The following is a 21,980-nucleotide window of genomic DNA, read 5'->3' on the forward strand; positions in this document are numbered from 1 at the left end:
TGTGTGTGTGGTGTGTGTGTGGTGTGTGTGGTGTGTGTGTGGTATGTGTACATATGGTGGGGGCTGTGGTGTAGGTGTGGCTGTATGTGTGTGTGATGTGTGACATGGGTATGTGGGGGGAGAGAGCACTTATTCTCTGTCTGTTCCATATGAATAAGAAGCCAACTTGAACACGAATATTAATATCAATTCCCTCACTGAGGAAGAGAAATGTTTTGTAGAGGGAGAAAGAGCAACTCCAGAGAAGGCGCAAAGGAGAGACAGGAGTCAGGCTTCACAGCAGACCTCTCTTCTGTTACAGTCTGGACTTCGGGAACATATGTTTTACATATGCAAAATGCAATTAGGTCCAAGGGCAAAAAAGAGAGGGGAAAAAAAGCAATGCCTAAAAATTGAAAACAAACTGAAACAAATGAACCTAACCATATATCAAGTCAGTGGCCAAACCACACAGAGCAACGAGTTACTCAAACACTCTAGGGCGCAATCTCTTAACTGCATCTATTTCGTGGAATACAGTCTAAGCACAAACAGCTGGAAAGAAACCTCAATCTTCATTCACTATCTAACTGTTAGAAACGATATGAGTGTTGTTACTTTGAGCATCTGCATAAAACAAAGATGCAGTTCTGGGAATGCTGCTGACAACTAGGACTTTCAAAGAAAAAAAAACAGAAAAATCAAAGAAATAAAAATAATTTAAATTTAATTTCGTCAGTTTAATTTATTTGTAAATTAGAAATATTAGCATGAACTGAAACTCACCCTACTACTCACTGGAATGGGTGTAAGTCATTCAGAGTTAATACTAACCCACGTCCCAGAGAAGTCTCCAGACAACTGCTCAGGAAAAGATTAAGAGGCTGGGCTCGGGGATGGGAGGGGATAGACTCCTGAAACCTCACCCTGTGGGAGGCTGGGGCAGGAAGATCGCTCAACTCTTGCCTTTTTCACTCCAAACTGATGACCCTAAAGGGTTTGTTGTTTTTTTGTTTTTTCTGAGACACGGTTTCTCTATATAATAGTCCTGGCTGTCCTGGAACTCGCTTTGTAGACCAGGCTGGACTCGAACTCACAGAGATCTGCCTGCCTCTGTCTCCCGAGTGCTGGGATTAAAGGCATGCGCCACCACCGCCACGACCTGGCAAGGCAAACTTTTCGATTAGATTGCGGTTCAAACCTTACTCTCAACAGCTTACTTGACGTGTGCAGCGCATTGCAGCACATTCTGGAAGTGACCCGCTGACAATTACCAGAGGGAAAGCCAGTGAGCACTAAATCCCCGGTGTTTCCTCTCTAGCACAGGCTCTGCTCTAGCCTGGGTCATCTACAAACAGCAGGTGGACACTTCCTCACAGTGCTGGGGGTGGGGGCTGGGTCAAAGCCTCACCATCTGTTCAGGGTTTCTTGCAGCATCCATCACACCAATGAGGACGAGAAGGCCAGCCACACGGGTTTTACACAGAGCACTCTCCCGCATCACTAGCCCACTGACAGCTCCGCGTGTCAAGAGCCCAACCCTCAATGCTGCTGCCTTGGGAAGGCATTTCCAACAGGAGCCTTGGGGGACATGCAAACCAGAGCAGCTCTGCTTCAGGAAACCCTCACAGCTCTGGTGAAGACTGCTTTAACTAAGTACCTGTCACAGCCTGTTCTTCCCATGCGCACAATGGTAGAGAAAGAGATTGGTGCTTCACTTTATACAACAGTGGGTGCGCTCCCTTTCTTTGCGAATTTTGTGTTGAGATTTAATTACGCGTGGTCCAGAGTAATGTTCCCACTGCACTGCGCCACTTGGCACCCATTCTGTCTTCTGACCTCACCATGCTCAGCTCCCTTCCCACCCATCCTTTGAGGTGCTAAGCTGGCATTGTCTCCAACTCCACTCCTACCTGAATCTTCAACGTTTACTATTTTTATCCTTCAAATCGAAAGAGTTGCAATATATTACTGATTCTTTAAATCTCAGATGCTTCACACACCAAGGCCTCCCATTTACATTAACTTCCCTTTTGCTGGGAGCTCTTCCCCACCCCTTCTAGCTGTTCACTCCCGGTCAGAACTAGGCTTTCAACAGGACCAATCCTTGTCTCAATTTCTGCTTCTTGCTTTGGGGCCATTGTCTCAGTTTTCCTCCTCTCTCCCCTTATACCCCAATCTCAGCAGCTTCCATCCACAATGAATAATGCAATTCATGAAACTGACACCTTTGCATTGCCTCTCATTGCTCTGACTTCACCATCCTCTCTTTGTCTCTATCCCCCCAAAAAAATCTAACTGGGAGTATCGCTCAATGATAGAGTGTTTGCTTAACATCCACAAGGCCCAGAGTTCAGTGCCCAGCACTAGGCACCTCCCCGCACCCCCTCAAAAAAACAGGAAATAAGTATATTCTACAGTCTAATTGTCCCTGTGAGTCCCATACCTGAATGGGCTGCCTCCTACTCTAGAGTCTTCATGGCCCAGACCTCATGCCTTGCTACACCTAACCTTTCTTATCCATGCCTGGGCTGGAGCAGCTGACATGTAAGAAAATCACCCAGTCCTACTGTGTTTTTTGAAGGTGGACTATTTCCCATAGATTTGCGTATTTACACTTGGTCACCAGCTGGTGGTGCTGGCTTGGGAGGTCATAGAACCTTCTGGGATTGTGGACAGACTACCAAGCTTAAGTGAGTCACTCGGCAAGCCTCGAAGGTGGCATCCACTTCTGATCTTGTTCCATCAACTTCTGAACAAGCTGAGCCTAGAGCTCCTGCCCCCGGAGACGGCACTACCACAGATGCGCCCAGTTACCATGCCCTCGCTGCCCCCGCAGACGGCACTACCACAGAGGTGCCCAGTTACCATATCCTCGCTGCCCCCCAGACATGCCCAGTTACCATGACCTCGCGGCCCCCGCAGACGGCACTACCACAGACATGCCCAGTCACCATGCCCTCGCGGCCAAATAGACGCAGTCTCCTGAAACACAAACCCAAATAAATCCTTCCTCTCTTAAGCTGCTTCCATCACAGTGATGAAAACGGCAGCTAGTACATATAGTAAGGGGTCTTTGGTTCGGTTTTAGGATGATGCCCAGGTGGATGCTCGGGTGGGTTCTGTGCAGTCTTGCTGTTCCCTCATCCACACATCCTAGTCCAGACGACTCTACTGTTTCATTCTCTCTGGACACAGCAATTCGACACCGCCCACTCACTCATCTGTTTCCAGGAAAGAGAAAAATAATCAATGACGTTGTGAGTAAACGGCGTTCTAAACCTCATCAGCAGTCTCCAGCCCAGCATTCCTGTCTCTCTCTACCTTCCTTTCCATTGTTTTCCTAGCCAGCAATCATCAAACCTGTGGGTTCTGGGACACCTTAGCAGTCTAGAAATTGCTTGGACCCCAGTTAGCTTTTACTTATATAGATCATCTCTACCATACTATTAGAAATTAAAACTGAGAGGTTTAAGTGTGTATATTAATCCATTAAAAAAGGAAATCCATGAAGGGCAGTGGTGGCGTATGCCAGGTGGATCTCTGTACATTCAAGGCCAGCCTGGTCTACAGAGTAAGTTCCGGGACAGCCAAGGATACACAGGAAAACCCTTTCTCAAAGAAACTTTAAAGAAGAGGAAGAAGAAGAAATTGATTGCATCAGGGCTTCTCAACCTTCTTAATGCTGCGGCCCTGTTAGTACATCCTCATGTTGTGATGACGTCAACCATAAAATTACTTTCATTGCTACTTCATAACTGTCATTTTGCTACTGTTATGTATTAATGTGTACTTGTGTTTTCTAGCGATGTTACATTACCCCTGTGAAAGGTTCCTTCAAAGTCATGACCCAGAGGTTCATAACAGCTGTATTACATGGTAATATAAACATTTGTTTGAAAAATATCTATGTTTTTGCCCGGGTGGTAGTTGCACACACCTTTAATCCCTTTAATCCCAGCACTTGAGAGGCAGAAGCATGTGGATCTTACAGACAGAGCTCCAGAACAGCTAAGAGTGTTAGAAAACTTGTCTCAAAAAAAAAAAAAAAGAAAGAAAGAAAAAGGAAGAAAGAAAGAAAGAAAAGAAAGGAAAAAGGAAAGTAAGGAAGGAAGAAAGAAAGGGAAAGAAAAATTCTGTTTTTAAACAAAGGCACTAGTGAAAAAAAGCACATTTAATTCTGAAAGTTTTTTTTAACTTCTCAGTGAAAAACCACTGTGGTGATATGCTCTTCTGGTTGAAGGTTCATACACATTCACAATGCAAGGAGAAAGTAGGATTGTAATGGTCCTTTCAGGAAACTGAGGTATTGTTCTCTGCTGTAACATCAGTGGCAATACTAACAAGCAGCTTTTTCTTGGGCATTCGCGGCAGCGTGGAAGTGGAACGTGGCAGCGTGGAAGTGGAAGCTGTGTGGATCTTTCCCGCTGTTGCCTTGACACCCAGTGTAGTTTCGCTTGAGCAGACCCTTTATCCAGCTGGAGTTCTTTTACAGCAGGTCTTGGCCAACTAGAAATACTGTCCCCTAGGTTATGTGGATCTTCTGAACACTAGGGACATTTCATACCATATTTAAAAGGCTACTTTCATTAATGTCATCACCAGTAACACTAGGAAAGTCTTTACTATCCAGAAATTGTCACATGAAAAATTTAATTATTATAAAATAATTCATTCTTGAGGAAAATGTTAATTCAGCTATTAACTCAAAACTGATCATTTTCCCTCAACCTTAATGCATAAGTGTATTAAGTTCTTATGTGTATGTCCCCACTTAGTTGCTCAATGAATGTTCAAGACCTTGAGAAAAGTCAGTAACTTTCGTCCTTCAGCAACATTCTCGAGTGAAAACACTGCCGTCGCTGCTGTTCCAGTGTAATAACGAGAAAGGCAACTTGGTGCCTTGGCATCTGTCTTGCTCCCCTCAGCCTGCTAGAACAAACTCATGAACAAAGGTTTGGCTGACAATTCCGCAGATCAAGAGACGCCAGTAGATTTAGTGTCTGGTGGAGACCTGTTCCGCACAGACAGTACCTTCTGTTTTCCCTAGATGGTGGGAGGCGTGAACAGGTTCCTTCAAGTCTCCATAAAAAAAATCACTAATCCCATCCAGGAGACACAGCCTGTGTAACCACTTCTCCAAGGCCCCGCCTTTTAGATTCGTAGCTGTGGGGTCAGGTTTCCGCATGAAGCTGGGGCCATTTCAGCCTCCTCTGTCTCAGAGGTGCCTGCTCAGCACCACCGAGGCGTGTGCTGCATGTCCTCCTTTGTACAGGAACAGTTCTCACCACCTAGACTCTTGAAAAGACCGTTGGGCTTCCAGGGTCTGCTGGCCACACTTGTTCTAGAACTCTCCATGTTCTTACAAGAAGCCAATCTCCTCATCTAGACCAAAATGACTTTGCTTTCCTACCTCCATGATGGATTTGCTCAGCTCTCCAAAGAGTCCTGCCCATCACAAGCCTTCCGTTGTGTGCAAAAGAGCCTCCTGTGACCTCCCTTTCCCCTCTAGCCATGGCCATTTCTTACCCTGCCCCTCCAGAAAAACTCTCCCAAAGAGGGCTCGGGTGAGAAAGAGGAGAAAGGGGGGAGCAGTAGGTACATATGAATGAGATGTGAAATCAGTACCTAGTCATTAATCAACCCTTTCTGGAATTAAAAAGAAAAATAAGAGCCCGGCATCTGACATTCCTAAAGATTTTCAAATGCATCAGCAACATAATACCACCAACCTTTTTAAAAATCCTTTTTAATTTACTCCTTGTAGACAGCGTCTAGCCACCACATTGCATGCACCCCTATGATTTCAGACATCAAATATTAAACATGGAGTGAGTAATGCAAAAATAAAGGGGGTTAATCAGACATCCACAGAAAGAGAAAGAAGATAACGCTGATTCAATGAGAGCTCTTAATGAGGCCTTTTGTTTTGGTAGATTAATTTGGGAGTCTGATGACTACCAAGAACATTTAAGCTCCTCGGTTTGACTGGTGATGATTATTATCAAGGCTTTTTTTTTTAATTAAAAAGATGCCTTTGCTTAATTCTGCAGATTATGAATTTCAGGTGTTTGCCTGAAATGCCTGTCCACCGTCATTAGACAGAAAGGTCTCCTCTGCTGAATGGGACGACTCCAAGACCTGAGCAGCCCAGCCTGTGAACAGCTGATGTTTAAATACATTACCTAACACTCTTTAAGCACTGCCAATTGTAAACCTCATTAACTCCCAGCGTGTGGCCAAGGCCTGGATTTCTTCACCACAGCCTCACAAAGTGAAAACAGGTATATAAAAATGATTTTATCATCAACACTATTATATCCTCCTTCGCCCTGGGAAGGATTTAAAAGGCTATATTTTTCGTCACTAAGAAGGAAGCGGTGAACATGGGAAAGGAGCAACATACTTTGCACCAGCCACATGGCCCTTGTTCTCTACCTTTTCTGACACCCTACAATCCTCAGGGGGGAGTGCTGGCCCAGGGCTGAGAACAATAAAGTGGGGGGTGGGGGCTGATAAGAAGGTAGCCTCTACCTTGGGCCCCTTCACGGGACACCAGGGTACCTGACACTCCCCAAGTCTGCTCTCACAGAGCGCATCTTCTCGGAGTACACAGGGTTCTATACCCAAGGTGGAAAGCATGAACAGTTGGCCGTCTGTGTCCGTGGGCCCTAAATCTAAACGTTTAACCAACCGTGACAGCTAGCAAACACTCAGAAAGGAAAATGCACCCATACCAGGGGCTTTCTTGTCATTAAACAAGGTGAGAGAAAACCATTTACCTACCCTTGTGTTAGCGACGAAGTCATCTGATGATGACTTAACGCACAGTGGAAAACAAGATGGGTTCCATGTAAGAACCACAGACAGCGCTCTTCTAGAAGGAGCATGGGCAGACCTTGGCTGGATCCTGTGAGGGCCCTGAACTTAACTGCGTGGCCATCAAGGGACAGCTGCCTATGGGAAAGTTATACGCGATCCTAGCAAGCCAATGATTTATGAGATATTCTAATGTCATCTGAGCCCCCTGACAGGAAGGGCTCAGCATCTACTGCAGGTAGCCAGCTAAAAGAAATCATTCACCAACCCCAGCTCATCCGAGCCCCACTTAGTCACGAAGATTTTGGTCTTAGCTTGCTCTCATGAGACAATCACTACAAACAATCAGAAATGTGTGGCAAAGCTCATGAGGACCAACATAAGATTTCCACCTGGTTCTTCGGAGATAAGAAGTATGAGCTATATATGAAAATTATACTTAGATGACAGACACAGCACAGTTTCCATCCTAATCAAAAGCTACAGTCACCAAGTCTAAAAGACCCAGCAGAAGCCATACACACCCAGCAGCTGGTAGGATGTAGCGTACCACACTGTCTGCGCTCCATGTGCTACCATAGAGTTTGTGAACCGGGCAAGGGGCTGGAGATTGAAACACACAAAGCCTCACAGACAGAGACACAGGTCATCCTTGATACAAGAATGCCCCCTTTATTGTGTCCAGGGGCAGCTTATATAGGGATAGCCACGCCCCAGCCAAACACAGCAGAAACCATTCCCCTGCCATCAGGAACTCCTGAGGGTCTCGTGCTCAGAGCAGCTGTAGGCACTCAGATCAGGGGAAAACAAGTTGTTTACAAGAAATTCAGGATCTGGGGGTTCACAGCTCCCAACAGTAGGACACCCTGCTTAGTTACATGGCTTAGCTAAGGGGGTCTGGGCCCTGAGAAATCCTGAAATCCATCTCTTCTCCCTCCTCAGATGTAAGCAAAGCCTCCCTCACTCAGGAAGCCCCCAAACCAGAGGCCTCCATCCCCAGGCATTCAAAATCTCTTTTCATCTCCCTCAAGGGCCTTCAGAAATTGATTAAATCCATCCTTAAATGGATTAAGACAGTAGAACAAAAAAAAATCTAAACACAACAAAAAATATCACTGGGGATTCCACTGCCCTGCAAGAAACCATGCCAACTTCCTGGTTCAAACCAGTCTTGGGTGGCTCTCCACAGCTTGTGGAGAATCTCATCCTCATGGCCTGCCTCTCCCACCAATCCCTGTATGCTGTACCCCAGATACGCAAGACTCACATCCAGATAGGGAGACCCTGCTGATGACAGGATTTCAACTCTGCTGCCGAGTGCAACCCCAAGTCAGAGGAAAGACAGCTGCTACCAGGAGTAGCTGCTTAACAGAACGCCGATCAGTCAAAAAGTACCATTGGGCAAAGAAAGGGATGTTTTTTGTAGAAAAAGCTGGTCATTGACCAATGAAAATTCTTTAAGAACTATAGGCTTTCTAGTTTCCCAGAGACAATCAATTACAACACAGCGTTTTAAAGAAACTGCTGCGCTCTCCCCCGATCACCACAACGTTAGTTACAATAGCCAAGATGATGTCGACTCAAGCATCGATCAACGGACGAGTGAATTAAGAATTTCCTATAAACACCTAATGGAATAGTAGTCAACCTTAAGAAATTCTATCACATGTGACAATGTGGACGAACCTGGAAGACATAACATTAAGTGAAATAAGCCAGGCATAGAAAAACAAAGGACGCAAGTTCTCGCCCATAAGCAGAACCTAAAAACATCAGAGTCCATGAAAGCAGACAGTGCAGGATGGTGATTACCAGGGGCTGGCATGGGGAGGAAGCGTCAAAGTGACTTATGTTCAAAGAACAAAGTATTTTCAAAAGACAGTTTGGATACTGTGGGGCTATGATTAAAAACACACAGGTACACCTGAAAATCGCTAATGGAAGTTTAAGTGTTCTGAATACAAAAACAAAAGAAGCACACAGTGTAAAAGATATGTTAACTAGGAAGATTAGTCCATTCTACTATGCATACTTTTGAATAGTTGTATATGATAAATATTTTTGTCACTTAAAAATTAACAAAACAAGCTTTACAACAAATCGGAAGACTGAACACAGAAGGAATAAATTCTATTACAGTTCAGAAACTCCAAAGTCCTAAATAAAGGTATTAGCAAGGCCAGATGGGATCTCTCTCCGGAGATTCTAAGGAGCTCCATTTTAGGTTCATGCAGCCTTGGGTGGCTGCAGGCTCGCCTGGTTGGGGATGCCTCACACAGACTTTAGCTCTGCAATCATATAATACCGGGGCCCTGTGTCGAATCTTCCTCTGCCCCCACCTTCAAAGACACTTGTGATAGAATTTAGGTTCACCCAGATAACTTTTTCAACTCAACACGTTTAATTACACAAGTCCAAGATTCCTCCATCAAATAAGGCCAGATTACCAATTCCAGAGAAGACACACAGGAAACATAAGGTAGGGGACAAGGTGAAGGGTGTTCTGCAGAGCACCTGCTCAGGGCTATTCAATGGGGTCTACAGCCAGGCAACTTCCTTGGTAACTTAGAGTCATGAGATTTTTTTTCTGTCTCCCATTTCAATGACATTTTACCACATGTGAAATTTTAAAGACAATGTGGACAGAGGGAAAGACAATAGAAGTTATGTTCACAGAGTCATGTTGAAGTTCATAATTTTACTGCTATCTTGAGACATGCAACATATATGTAAATACATTATTCATACATGTTCACACCACCTCAGTTATAACAGTCTCATGCAGGTATAAACACGTCTTCAAAACATGGAATCACCAACTGTGAAACAATTCGTGAATGAATATTAAAGATATTATTTCTAAAATGATGGATGAATACGTAGAAAAAACATTTTTGGCGCTATATAGGATGCAGACATTCAGTGAGCTACTTATTATTAAGCAAAACAAAGCTGGAGTGAACAGAAGACTTAAGGAAGCTAGCCACAAGTGCACGTACCCATCTTTGGTCTGATCCACCACACCGCTTAAAAGTTCCACAGTCTTTGGGTTGGGCTGGTTTTCTCCAAAAATATTCAGATACCGAGTGACAAAGTCATTGGGAGACATAAAAAATTCACCATTCTTTTCAATGCTTGCATACTGTTAAAAAAAAGAAGAAAAAGAGGTAAGAGACATTATTTAATATAACTGATTCTTAAAAGTATATAATCATGTTCAATACTGAAAAGGCCACAAACATTCAAAAGATAAAAATCACATATGTTAATGCCATCTTCAAAAGGCAATTATCACCCGTCACTTCAAGGAAAGAATTTAAACACTCAAGTTTTATGCTTATCAGTAGCACTCAAAAGTGGCTATTCCCCCATAAGGAGACATTTGGTAATGTCTGATAACAATTTTGATTGTCATGACTTGGGGAAAGGGAAGGTTTCTAGGGAACATAAAATAATGCCCACGCAGGGTATGAAGCCCGGTAGCCTCAAACTCAGGAACTCCCTACCTCAGTCTCGGAAGTGTTAGGTTCCAGGCACGTGAGTTTGATAACATGTCCTGCCTAAGGTAGGATCAGCTGGGAAGCATTGAATCCCCTTTGAGGAGGCTGTAGTGAGGCAGCTCCTACACCTTGCGTTCCTATGTGGGAAACCAAAGCCCAATGCAGTGCAAACACAGAAACAAAACTGAAGCTTATAAAGGGACTCTGGCTTTCTGTTTTAGCCCATCAAACCTATTTCCTTTATTTTGCTCCGATAAGCACTTTATAGAAGTTGCTCCCTCCACCCTCTTGCTGGAGTCCCTGATGGCTTGGGGTCTGCCCAGTTCCTGAGTCTTGGACTGTACAAATAACTCACTCAAATGCTAGCAGACCTGGTTCATCTGTCAACAGATCATGGAGGCTTCCAGTCTCCGAGAAACGATGGCAGACTGAGGTGAGTGCTGTCGGGAGCCACACAACCGCTCCCTATATCAGAAGCAGATTTAAATCTGCCCTCCTTCCTCTCACTCAGCGTTACACAGGAACTCACTGGCACAGGACTCCCCTCTGTGGTGTTCTTCTAGGACTTGATCTAGTTTAGGCAAGAGGGACTTAGCTGTGCCTTGTTCCAGGGACACCCAAGTTTTGGGAAATGCTGAGAATAAACAGGATGGCTGGCATCCTTGTGGGGCAGAGGCAGATTTCCCGTTTCCAAAGACAAAGGAGCAAAGGGAGGGGAGAACAATATGCCTGAGCACAGGGCTTCCTAGGTGATCAGAACCGCACCAGCAGCCAGGGCAATGAGGGGCAATAACAGACTTTGTAATATTGCAATCTTGACAGTTAAAGTTTCTGGACTCTGAGGCCTCATCTGCAAAATGGGTATAATAATATTACCAGCTCCAATTGGCTGATGTATGAAGCAAACAAGATAATAATGAAATACAGTATGAACGATGATCAGAACATAATAAGCACACTTTTGGTTTTGCTTTTTAAATACATTTATGTATGTATGATGTACATGTGTGTATATGTATGTATGTATGCATGCGTTCTATGCACATGCCACAGCATCCATGCGGAAAACACAGGGCAACCTGTGGAAGTCAGAAGTCTCCTTTCCACCACCGAGTCCTGGGGGTGAAACTGAGGAAATCAGGTTAGTGGCAAGCAACTTTACTCGCTGAACCCCTCCACTGGCTCTGTTTTTGCTATTGTAAAGGTCTTTCCTTTAATCCTCTGTTTCACTGACTGGCATCTGCTGCTGGTGTGGCCCAAATCAGGGATGTAACGAGGATTCTCTTTCGTCCAGCCCTGGCTGTGGGAAATGGTAGGGTTCCATCTTCTAAGCATGTTTCACAGAGAGAAAGTGCAGAAAAAGAGAGCCCATGATGCCACCATCCTTCAGCGGCATTTAGTTCAGGGCTGAGGGGACATCGGCAAGAAAGAATTTACTCTGAGTTTTTTCCCCAAATGAGGACAAACAAGCTTGAAATGGAAGGGTATGTTTGTCACTGCTAATGACAGCAATCCTATAGTTTGGTTATACCAAGGTATATATAACCCTATGATAGTGATTAATTTACTGTAAAACACAATTTAACTTTTCTCCTGCTGGTACACACTTAGATTATTTCCAGTTCGGGTTATTTTGTAAGGAAACCGAAGATAGCCATTCTTGTATATCACATTTGTACAAATTCCTGACTATTTTCAAAAACTAGACCCAGTAAAAGAAGAAATTGTTGAGTTACAGGACAAGAACTTGCAGGCAGCGGCACTTATTATCAAACTGTTCTCCCGAAACGACTCTACCAATCTACTCTGCCACCAACAGTGCGAGAAGATGCTCTCGCCCCCTTCCAGGGTCAGAGTTGTTTCAAATACTTTTTCGCTTTGACATTTTTATGTAATTGAGTCTAAAGGACTTTTTCCCCCCTTTGTAAATGCTTCTGTTCCTTTTCTGACCTTAGAAAGCTAGTCTTTTCTCATCGCGAGGCCAAATACCAACACAGTTTCTCTCCCGGCTTTTGAGCACATCTTTATTGGCCGTTAGCATATCGGTGCCTTGTCTGTGTGTGGTCTGACAGAAGGCTCTTCCAACTGTAGCTTCTTCCACTCCATCTATTGGTTGTTCCAGGCCCACAAACCAGTCTCTCCCTTCCCTACTCTTTGGGATGCATGTTTTTCACTCATAGATTTTCATATGGTCACGAGAGAATACATGGAGACGCCGGCTCCAACTGCAGCTTCAGTTCTGACAGGCTGGAATGGCTTCCTGGGCCAGCGTGCACTCTGCAGCTGCCAAGAACATCACCATGAACACAGGAAGGTCTGGCAGTTCTGATCAGTGGGAGATGGTCCAGGACCATCCTTTCTTGTTGACCTGCCTGTCCTTGCATGGGAACAGTGACTCTTACTTGCTGCAACTGCAGGGAGGGCTCTGTCAAGACAGGACGTTTTGGCTGTGTTTTCATTGTTGTTTCCGTAAATTCCCAGACTGCTCCCTGGCCATAAAAACGCGTTCAAAATATATTTTGAGTCAATGAAAGGCTCAGAATGTTGTATTACTTTCTCCCGGAGCTTTTCTTGGCCCTTCGAATTTTCCCCAAATGACCTTTGGAATCATTGTCAAGCTGTGGACCCTAGACACATTTTTCTCTGAAATGCAAGATCAGACTACAGTGAACTACACTACTCACTCACACAATAGTGAAAGATAATGAATGTTGGCAAAAATGCAGAATACTCACCAGGCAGTGGTGGCGCACGCCTTTAATCTCAACACTCGGGAGGCAGAGGTAGGCAGATCTCTGTGATTTCAAGGCCAGCCTGGTCTACAAGAGCTAGTTCCAAGACAGGCTCTAAAGCTACAGAGAAACCCTGGCTTGAAAAACCAAAAACCAAAAAACAAAACAAAAAAAGCAGACCTCCCACATGCTAGTTATGTAAAAATAAACTGATAACCCTGAGAATGACCCAGGGGTCAAAAGAACTGGCTGCTCTTCCAGATGATCTGGGGTTCAATTCCCAGAGCCCACAAAAGCAGCTCCCAACTCCCTGAAACTCCAGCTTGCAGAATGTGGCACCCTCACAGACATACATGCAGACAAAACACCAATGTATGTAAGAATGGGTAACTTTTTTTTTTTTTTTGGTTTTTCGAGACAGGGTTTCTCTGTGGTTTTGGAGCCTGTCCTGGAACTAGCTCTTGTAGACCAGGCTGGTCTCGAACTCACAGAGATCCGCCTGCCTCTGCCTCCCGAGTGCTGGGATTAAAGGCGTGCGCCACCACCGCCCGGCCTTGGGTAACTATTTTTAAGTAGATGTATTTAAATAAATAAATAAACTGACATTTTAGGAAACTGCTGGGCAACGTCTATTATAACTGCGCCTAACACAAATAACCACAGACTTAGCAATTTCAATCATAAGGAAATCTCCAACGAAATGAGTTAGAACACCAAAAGCCCAGATGATGCCCAATAGCTGGAAACATAATTTACTGTCATATTGTCAGTTGCGCAATATAAAACAACATAATAGTGAGGATAAACTAAATGTGATAAAGTGTTCGTTTGGATACAGAATACAGTTTTATTAAGCTTAGAACAGGCTCGTCCAAGGCATGGATGACTCACTTTGGGGTTCAAGTACATACGTCAAAGGTTGTTTCTTGGACCATGGACACAGACCAAAGCCTGTACAGAGGTGGACAAAGACAGCCTGGTTGTCCTTGAGGAAGAGACTCTTAGAGTCGCCACATCTCTAGAGCACCATCCATAGCTCTCTGCCAATATTTCAGACAGGGTGTCTCTGTGTAGCCCTCCCTGGCTGTCCTGGAACTTGCTCTGTAGACCAGGCTGGACTCGAACTCACAGAGATCCATCTGCCCCTCTCTCTCTTCCAGTTTTTTGAGGGTAGTTTTAATTCTTTCAATTCTTTTATATTTCTGCTCACAGCACACTGAACGAGGAACCTGTCCCTGGAGTGCCCTCCACAAGGGCACGCTATCTGGCCTGCTCCTCCCTGGCTGGGAGTGAGGACCTGAGTCAGAGCCCTTATCAGGCATTCGCCAGGAGTCACTCACTTCCTGGGGCTGAAAGGCAAATTCGCTTTGACATTCTCTCAGCCAGAGAATCCCTGTGCACACCAGGACATCACCTGCCTCTGGCTCCCTGTTCCAAGGATGGAAGAAAACAAAACAGAATAAGAATACCTATGGCTGATACTCACTGTTATCAGGGATCACTGGCTTTCTCTTAACCACCGGGCCCACAATGTAAAAACGAAAGTGTGCTTATTAACTGAGCACCGAGGTGAATTATAATAAATGACGAACAAAGAAATAAGTTAGCAAAGTATGTGTGAAAGTGTACAAACAAATGTGACAAACATTCATTTAAATTAAAGTCTAATCATATAGGTATTTGCTTTCCAATTCTATTTCTGTTTGAAACTGTCACAATAAAAAGCTAAAATTCAAGCATCCTAAGGCTTTCATTTTAATATGCTGCTATGTGTTTAAAATGAAAATTTTAAATAACATACAATTTTTCCACTAACTGGAAAAGGGGGTGTTTTTTTCAAAAATAATAGTCTAAATTGCTAACATAAATGTGGAAAGATAGACTTCCACATTCCGACTCAAAATACACGGACAAGAGAGCACCAAGGGCAGCCTGCTTGCCTAGAAGGGGCAGGGCGGAGTTCAAAACTCAGCACCAGAAGAGGGGTGGGGCGAGTCCTATGCTCACTGCCGCTGTGATAGCCAATGAGGGGCGGCAACCCAACAGACAATTATAGAACAAACAGATAAAGCACCAGGCATCAGTCATAGCTAGGAACAGCACAGTTTTAAAGCTTGGAGAGAAACAGCTCTGCTGTTTATGGTATACTGTAGGAGGGGACTAAACAAGGCAGTATTTTATTTCCTGTATATGAAAACAACTGAAGGAAGAGGGAAAGGGACGTCTGTATGGCGAGATAAACAGTCACAGCCTCCTAAATCTTCAACAATGATGAAAACTCGCTGTAAGGAAAAAGACCCTCAAACAAGTTTTCCTACAAACATTTCTTGGTGCAGGCCACGCGTCCGCTGCCAGCCCAATCCTAAAATTCCATGTACGGGCTGGAAAGATGGCTCATAGTTAAGAGCACTGACTGCTCTTCCAGAGGACCTGGGTTCAATTCCCAGCACCCATATAGCGGCTCACAACTGTCTGTAACTCCAAGTCTAAGGGACTGGACACCTTTACACAGACATACACGCAGGGAAAACACCAATGCACATAAAATAAAAATAAATAAACTACTTTTTAAAATTCCACATATATCTCACGGTCACTGGGTCGTCCATCCTCTTCCTCATATCTGGCCCCCATTTCTGCAGATGACACATCTCATCCTCTGGAGCTCCCCCTTCCCCGTTCTGTGACGGGTGTCTCTGTGCATAGTAGACACAGTCACACAGCCAGCCCCCTCCACTATAAAAGGTCAGTCAGGCTGAACACGGAAGTCCACACCTTTAATCCCAACACCTGGAAGGCAGAAGCAGGCAGATCTGTGAGTTCAAGATTAGCCTGTCTACACAGTGAGTCTCCGGACTGTCAAGGCAATGTACTGAGACCCTGACTCCTAACAAACAAAGACCAATCCCTTTCAACTATTCCTTCAAGGTATCCCTAGGTAGCTACCTCACTACTCACTGTTCCTGCAACCAAGAGCTTAACTGGGACGTCTAAAAGGGTCATTCTCAAGGTCGGCCATCTCACAGCCACAAAACTAGCCCAACCCCAAGCCCAGCCTCCAGGTGCTTGAAGTACTCAGAAAACTTTCAACACCCTGCACCTGTTGACTGTCATGGCAAGTTTGCAATGATGCTCACCCCAACCCTGCTCGCTCCCACACCCTGTACTGCATGGCACCCTCCCTAACAGTCATATTTTAAAAATTCAAAATTTGAAAATTGCAGAATAAACAAGTTCAGCCCAGAGAGGTTTTCTCCCAAAGCCTCCCCAGGCCTCCACATGGTCCTCTTCTCTGCCGAACCTCCTCACGCTCTCCCCACCAGCCCCTCCCCTCGGCACACAGAACCCTTGCAGTGTGCTTACTTGGTCTCTTTGCCTGCTGTGTGCTTGGAAGGCTGACCTGCGCTACCCTGAGCTGCTCCCGAACAGTCGTCTACGTGTTTCTCCTTTGCTCACCCTCAAATAACATCCATCATGGCACCTGACTTCAATGGCAAATCTCTGTAAAGTAACATGAAGCTACAGCAAAGGTGCTACACAGAAAACCTTCACAATATTGGGGTTAAAACCAAAGTTGACTGTCTGGAGTTCAACTTCCACATCCAGATAAAACCTTGGCTACCAGTCAGGCAATGGTGGCGAACATTTTTAATACCAGCACTTGAGAGGCATAGGCAGGTGGATCTCTGTGAGTTCAAAGCTAGCCTGGTCTGGAGGGGCTCCAAAGCCACATAGATAAACCCAAATAAATACATAAAACAAAACAACCTTGTCTGCCACTTTCCCCAAGAATGGCCTTCAAGGTGAATGTTTTACCACGGCATATTACCAATCAAGTACAACAGCCCAGTCACCCTCTATCCATTGCCCAAAACTGGACCATTAAACTATGGTGTCCATGATACTTTCTTTGTCTGGAAAAAAACGTCATACACTTCTGTAGCTGATAAACACCTACTCTTTCTCAATCCCAGCTCAAACCTTGTTTCTGCCCCTTTGATGATCCTCCACAGGAAGATGCAGCTGGTCTCACAAAATCTCCCGGCAAATTAATGTTGTGTCCTACTGATTAACCATATCAAGGTTCTGTCTTCTTAAATACACACCGTGAAATATTTAAGGACAGGAGTCGTGATTTATCCAATAGACAACCTCAGAGAGGGGTGGGCACACAGACTGCGTTTCACTTTTCTCAAAATCGTGCGGTACAAAGCCAGAAGCACGGACACTTCCTTTCTCTAGGAGCCAGCTCTCTTCCCCCATCTGCCAGTTCATGGCTCGCTCATCTCCAGGACTGCCAACACTATGACCCAGACACCTAGCATCCAGAGCTCAGCTGGGGCTCCTTTCCATGCTTCCTACTGCAACAGAACCCTTCCTCCTGCCTAGTTTCACAGAGATGGCTGGGACATTTCCCACAGAGTTTTCACTAGAGAGAAGATCAAGTCAGAAAAACTCATGAAGAGGAAGAGACACAGTAGACAGGTCTGCAGTACGTCAGCTGCTCAGCCCTACAGGTCCAGTCTGACAGCCCATGGTGCCTCTTTCTCCTTTCACCCCTTCCTTCACCACAGCCATCATCGACACCAGACAGTAAATAGGAGTTCCTCCGCGCGCTGAGCCCAGGCAGATTTGGGTTGGTCCCACACTGTTCCGTCCTGATGAGGTCACCAGACCCTGTGCCAGATCCAAAAATCCCTTCTACAAACTGCTGATTTTGTTTTCTTCGTTTACCCATCTCCTCCCCCGCATCACCTCAGACTCTTAAACCATAAAAAACCCTCATTCAAAAGTCACGTAGTCTCCTAGCTAGTGCCAAAGATTACAAACCCAGCTTTGAGGCCCATCTGCACAGAACCCCACCCCCACCCCGTGGTGGGTCAGAGCTCCAACCCTCCCTGGGGATTTCCCTGGACCAGCTGGAGCCACCTCTCCAGTCCCTAGACATTAACATAAGGAAGGCGTACGTTTTCTTGATTTCCATCACTGGTGATCCTTTCTCTACCTTACAATATTCTGTACTGGTTCTTCTTGGCTGCAAGCAAATGTATAGGGGGAGCGAGAGGGGGTAGAGTGTGTGTGTATAAAATATATATAAATTCCAAACATCCTTGCAAACTTAACCTTCTTTTCTCCTTGGAAAATATCTATATTCAATTTTTCTTTTGGGATCTTTGTGTTTCCTGCACACACACATGTGTGTGTGTGTCTTAACTATTTATCTTTTATGTATATATCTGTGTGCCTGTGTGAGTTTAAGTGCCCTCAATGTGCAGAGACTGTCAGATGCACTGGAACTAGTAACAGGAAGTTCTGAGCTGCCTGGAATCGGTGCTGGGACTGAATCTGGGCACTCTGAAAGAGCAGGAAGCACCCTCAGCCTCTTAACCAAGGAGCCACCTCTTCAGCCCGTTTTTCCCTGTATTTGCATCCTTTAATTTCAAGAATTTTACTGAGTCAAATCTAAGCATGTCAGGTGCTTGGCAGTGCACACCAGTCAATATGTTAAGTACTTTTTCCTGGTTTTCATTATGAAAACATTCAAATATACAAAGTAGGGAAAAATAGTGAAATAAGGCTAATATTCCATTTCCTAATTTCAAATTTTTATCACAATGCCACTCATCTCCGTCCACCACCAGAGATGAGATTCCAGAGCAGATCTCTACCGTGGCACTGCCGTCTATAAATGCTTCAATGCACATCTCAAAGAGGCTGCCCCTTTGTTTTGTTTTGTTTGGTTTTTTTTTTATTTTTTCTTGGAAAAAAAACTTCCGCCTCCTCCCATCCTCCCATTTCCCTCCCCTTCCTCCCACTCCACTCCCCCTCCCCCCTCTCCTTTTCCCCTCCCTCTCCAGACCGAAGAGCAGTCAGGTGGAAAGTCCAAGGTCCTCCACCCTTCATCCAGGTCTAGGAAGGTGAGCATCCAAACTGGCTAGGCTCCCACAAAGCCAGACCATGAAGTAGGATCAAACCCCAGTATTCACTCATAATTGGTTTCTAGCCATAAATAAACGACATTGAGTCGTTTATTTATGAATTTGTGATCCTAAAGAAGCTAAATAAGAAGGTGAACCCAAAGAAAAACATATAGTTATCCTCCTGGATATGGGAAGTAGACAAGATTGCCGAGCAAAAATTGGGATCTTGGGGGTGAGGTGGGATAGGAGTAAGGGGAGATGGGGAGAGAAACGTGAGAAGGGGAGGATGGGGGAGCTTGGGGGAATGGGATGGTTGGGATAAAGGAAGGACGGATATGGGAGCAGGGAAGCATATATCTTAATTAAGGGATCCAGCTTAGGGTGGGCAAGAGACCTGAACCTAGAGGGGCTCCCAGGTGCCCAGGGCGATGTCCCCAGTTAGTGCCTTGGGCAGCTGAAGATAAGGAACCTGAAATGGCCTTACCCTATAACCACACTGATGAATATCTTGCATATCACCATAGAACCTTCATCGGGCGATGGATGAAGATAGAGACAGAGACCCATATTGGAGCACCGGAATAAGCTCCCAAGGTCCCAATGAGGAGCAGACGGAGGGAGAACATGAGCAAGGAAGTCAGGACCGTGAGGGGTGCACCCACCCACTGAGACAGAGGGACTGATCTATTGGGAGCTCACCAAGGCCAGCTGGACTGGAACTGAAAAAGCATGGGATAAAACCGGACTCTCTGAACAATGAGGACTGACGAGAAGCCAAAGACAATGGCACTGGGGTTTGTTTTTGCTTTTTGAGACAGAGTCTCTACTATATAGAACTGGGTGTCCTAGAATATAGTGTTACTTCATTTGTATTTTAATAAATAAAGCTCGCCTGAAGATCAGAGAGTAAAACAGCCCTTACAGACCAGGCAGTGGTGACACACACCTCTAATCCCAGTAGCCACATTAGTTTGCCATAGAAACTGAATGGTAGCAAAGCACACCTTTAACCCCAGCACTAGAGAGGAATATAAAATGGGAGGAGACAGTTCTCAGGTGCAGTCTCATTCTGAAGATTCCTGGAGGCAAGATCACCATTTTGGACTGAGATAAAGACAAGAGCCAGTGCCTGGCTGTTTTGTTTTTCTGACCTTCAGATTAAACCCCAATACCTGTCTCTGGGTTTGTTTGTTTGTTTAATTTATTTATTTTATTATGTATACAACATTCTGCCTCCGTGTATGCCTGTAGGCCAGAAGAGGCCGCCAGATCTCATTACAGATGGTTGTGAGCCACTACGTGGTTGCTGGGAATTGAACTCAGGTCCTCTGGAAGAGCAGTCAATGTTCTTACCCACTGAGCCATCTCTCCAGCCCCTGTCTCTGGTTTTTATTATTCTTGCTACACCAGAACTTGCTTTGTTGGCCAGGCTGACCTACACAGAGACCCACCTCCTTCTGCCTCTGCCTCCTGAGTGCTGGTATTAAAGGAAAGCTCCATTATCATCTGGCTAAATTACTATTCTTAACCTCAAAATCCTGTCAGAGCTCAAGTTCCTAATTGTTTCTCCCTTTCTCAGTACTGAGGGTGATAGCCAGGGCCTCATTCGTGGAAGGCAAGTGTTCTTAAACTAAGCCACAATTCAAGTCCTCCATTTAAAAAAAAAAAAAAAAGAACATATTTTTCATGAAAAAAGTGAGGCCCATGTAATCAACACTTTTCTATATCATAGTCAGTATCCATCAGTTTCCCGATTTGACACTTTGATACCTCTTTCCATCCAGATATGGCCTTGGCTAGCACTTTCCCCAAGAACAACCTTAATGTTGCAAACCAAACACCAACATCCCAGCCTTTCTCTAGCCATTGCTTAAGGTGGAGCACTAGAGTTACGCTGTCCCCTCCACACACCTGGCAGGGACACTTTGGTTTGCAAGCACAGTCTTTTCAATGTTTAGAGAGGCCCAGATGGGTTTTTTGTTATTGTTTTTATTGTCTTTACAAAACAAGCTTTTTCTTTTTTGGCTATGTTAAGCAATAACAACAACAACAAAAAGATTTGAGACCCAAGGAAGACTTTTGGTGTACTAACCACTCATCGTCAAGAACCACAGAGTGGGGGGAACACAGGAACTAAATTCTTCGCGTATCTGGGGCACCCCAGTGTTTATAACCATCCCAGCAGTGGGGATACAATGACCACAGCAATGATCAAAGCAAAACCAGCGGCTTCTTCTAGCCTGGGGAGGGAGGTCAAGCCTCTCTGGCAGAATGGAGAATTGTTAGGATGCTGACACAGAACCCCAAACTTCCAAGGAGAAAAGGCAGCACTTCCACGGACCTTCAGAGACCCAGGACTCAACAGTAACGAGTCACATGACTCAATCCTGCTAACTGTGTGACATGAAAGAAATTAAAATATAAGCCATACCCCCATCACTAGAATCCATCTATACGGTTTTCATATATTTTTTAAAACAGAATTATAAAGGATCCCTTTCATGAGCCCTACATTAATATACTTTGGGGACTATTTTTAAATTCTCAACAATGAAATAAAAAGCTGTTTGAAATAATCTTGTAAAGTTATAGAACACAAACTAGACAAGAAACAAAATAGATTCCTTTATACTGACCTTCAAAAATATTGGTCTAAGCTCAGCTGGATCTGCTCTCTTGGTTAAAGCCACCTATAAATAAACAGAAAAATGTTTATGTTATTAGAACAAAGCTGAAAAATCAAGCTAGCAGGAGGGAAAATAAACATTGGGTTAGAAATTAGTAGATTTCATTTTTGTACTGCAAGTACCAAATTGCTCCAGTGTGTAAACTAGTCCACGGATTTTAATGTGGACTCTCCACGGCTTCTAAAATGATAACATTCTGTATGAGAAGCCAGAAAAGCCCTTAATGTCTAATGTTCAATGTATAAAAGGGAAGAAAGTTGAAACAGATTAGTGAACACCTGGCATTTCTAAGCCACACCCAAGGGTAATGCATGCCTTCTCACGCGGGAATATTTAAATATT

The 21,980-nt window shown here is 44.6% G+C and overlaps 1 protein-coding gene across 1 annotated transcript in view; it reads right to left on the reverse strand.

Moving 5' to 3' along the window:
• The window catches only part of Slc25a13 (solute carrier family 25 member 13), a 166,978-nt gene that overhangs the window by 116,114 nt on the left and 28,884 nt on the right, over window positions 1–21,980 (reverse strand). Inside the window, exons 2-3 of the mRNA XM_075953627.1 lie at window positions 21,588–21,641; window positions 9,798–9,940 (exon numbers count right to left, since the gene is read on the reverse strand). Coding sequence (XP_075809742.1) covers window positions 9,798–9,940; window positions 21,588–21,641 — 197 coding nt within the window. The remainder of the gene's footprint in view (window positions 1–9,797; window positions 9,941–21,587; window positions 21,642–21,980) is intronic.

The sequence above is a fragment of the Microtus pennsylvanicus genome, chromosome 19, assembly GCF_037038515.1.
Source record: "Microtus pennsylvanicus isolate mMicPen1 chromosome 19, mMicPen1.hap1, whole genome shotgun sequence".
In the NCBI taxonomy this organism is placed as follows: domain Eukaryota; kingdom Metazoa; phylum Chordata; class Mammalia; order Rodentia; family Cricetidae; genus Microtus; species Microtus pennsylvanicus.